Raw genomic sequence first — 1969 nt, 5'->3', positions numbered from 1 at the left:
TATATACACATGTTTGTGTGTCTGTGTTTATCCCCCGACCATCGCTTGACGACCGATGTCGGCGTGTTTACATTCACGTAACAGCGGTTAGGCAAAAGCGACCGATAGAACCAGTACAAGGCTTACAAAGAATAAGTCCTGAGGTCGATTCGTTCAACTAAAGGCGGTGCTCCAGTATGGCCGCAGTCAAATGACTAAAACAAGTAAAAGAAGAATAAAAGAACGAAATCATACATACGTATAGATAACGCACACACTCAAACACACACACACACGCACGTTTTCTGTTGTAATAATTTGTATGCTAATGACAATTATATGAATGTTTATAATTTATAGGGAAATAGTTTAATTTTTCTTTGTTTATAAATTTTTTTTGGTCAATCTCGAAAGTACAGTGGAAAAAAAAAAATTCATTGTAAAGATAGATAACTCTCTTTAGCTAATTTATCTCTGTTCTATTTATCTCCCCTGTTTCAGTAAACGTTTTCCAACTTACGTTAAGCAGAACCATTTAGAAATCGTTTTTTTTTTTTGTTTTTTGTCCTTTTATGCAAACTGTCAAATTTGTGTTTGCTCCACATTTTGGCATTAACATAGCTAAATCTGTACATATGTAGGAAGGTAGAAGTGTTAACAGACACATGTAGGGAGGTAGCAGTGTTGATAGAGCCACATGTAGGGAGGTAGCAGTGATGAGATAGTCACATGTCAAACAACAAAAGTGCCAAGAGAGCCACATGTAGGAAGATAACATGTAGAAAGGTAGTAGCGCTAGCAGTCACATGTAGGAAGGTAGGGATGTTGAGAGAGTCACATGGAAGAAGGATAGCAGCAGTATGAACAAGGAGGTGCAGAAATGCAAGCGTTTCATTACTCACATAAATCAAATCAAATGTATTTGGTAGCAAGGCATCAATGAGGAACTGTTTCTGGGATATCTTTGATGATATAATCTGAAATCGAAATAGAACTGTATGATGGAGTTATAGGTGAGTCAAGATATAGGAGAGATGGTATAGGTAAATCAGAATATAAAGGAGACAGACAATAGATTGGTCAGAGGACATTATGATAAAGTACAGGTGAGTCACACTACAAGTGGGTCAGGTTATATATGTGTCAGTGCATAAGGGAGGCAGGGTATAGGAGACAGGGTATAGGTCAGTCAATGTATAGGTAAATAAGAATATAGCAGAGACAGTGTATAGGAGATTGAGTATATGTGAGTGTTGTGGCGAGAGTACGACACCCTTTGACAAGAATAGACATAGAAAAGATAGAAAGCTGTATGACAGAGAATAGGGGAGATAGAGGACTGTATGACAGAGAATAGGGGATGTAGGGGGAAGATGAATCTGGTGGAAGAGTATAATGAAAAAAGGAACTTTGTGGTAAAATAAGGATCCTCCTGAAGATGACTGGGGTAGATTGTGAAGAATTTGAGGTAAAGTACAAGAGGCTGTGGAAAATTGGGAAGGAGGTGAAATTGGTGGTGGTGGGGGGATGGAACAAAATGGGGAGTAAATTGAATAAATTGGGGAGTGACTATGGTAAATTTAGGTGTGAAGGGGTCAAAAACGTGAAATGAAATGATTTGTTCAAAAACACAATGTATTGTTTGGTTTAGGAATCAAAAGAAAGATCTTGCAATCATATGTGCAACATCCGAACCACTGGGTCATATACCTTCACAAAATAAGTACAGGGACCTCTTACCACGAGCCGTAAGGGTTTGTGATCCAAACTCCGGTGGATTCTCTCTAAATGCTGTTCCGACATCCAATGAGTATAATCTATTTCTTTCTGATATTGATAGAGCTGTTCTAGTAGAGATTGGCCTGAAAAACAATGGGTGAAAGAAGAGAGCATCAGTAACAACAACAACAACAATAATAAATAGCAATAATTATAACAACCAAAGCAATATTTTCATTGTTTTAATTAAAGGAAGATATATATATATATA

The 1969-nt window shown here is 37.3% G+C and overlaps 1 protein-coding gene across 1 annotated transcript in view; it reads right to left on the bottom strand.

Annotated features, from left to right (window-relative positions):
• The window catches only part of LOC106877786 (uncharacterized), a 15368-nt gene that overhangs the window by 2116 nt on the left and 11283 nt on the right, over positions 1–1969 (bottom strand). The window contains exons 4-5 of the mRNA XM_014926796.2: positions 1720–1841; positions 882–956 (exon numbers count right to left, since the gene is read on the bottom strand). Coding sequence (XP_014782282.2) covers positions 882–956; positions 1720–1841 — 197 coding nt within the window. The remainder of the gene's footprint in view (positions 1–881; positions 957–1719; positions 1842–1969) is intronic.

The sequence above is a fragment of the Octopus bimaculoides genome, chromosome 21, assembly GCF_001194135.2.
Source record: "Octopus bimaculoides isolate UCB-OBI-ISO-001 chromosome 21, ASM119413v2, whole genome shotgun sequence".
Classification (NCBI taxonomy): Eukaryota; Metazoa; Mollusca; class Cephalopoda; order Octopoda; family Octopodidae; genus Octopus; species Octopus bimaculoides.
The sequence above is the reverse complement of the archived record's forward strand: the minus strand, read 5'-3'. Positions and strand labels throughout refer to the sequence as shown.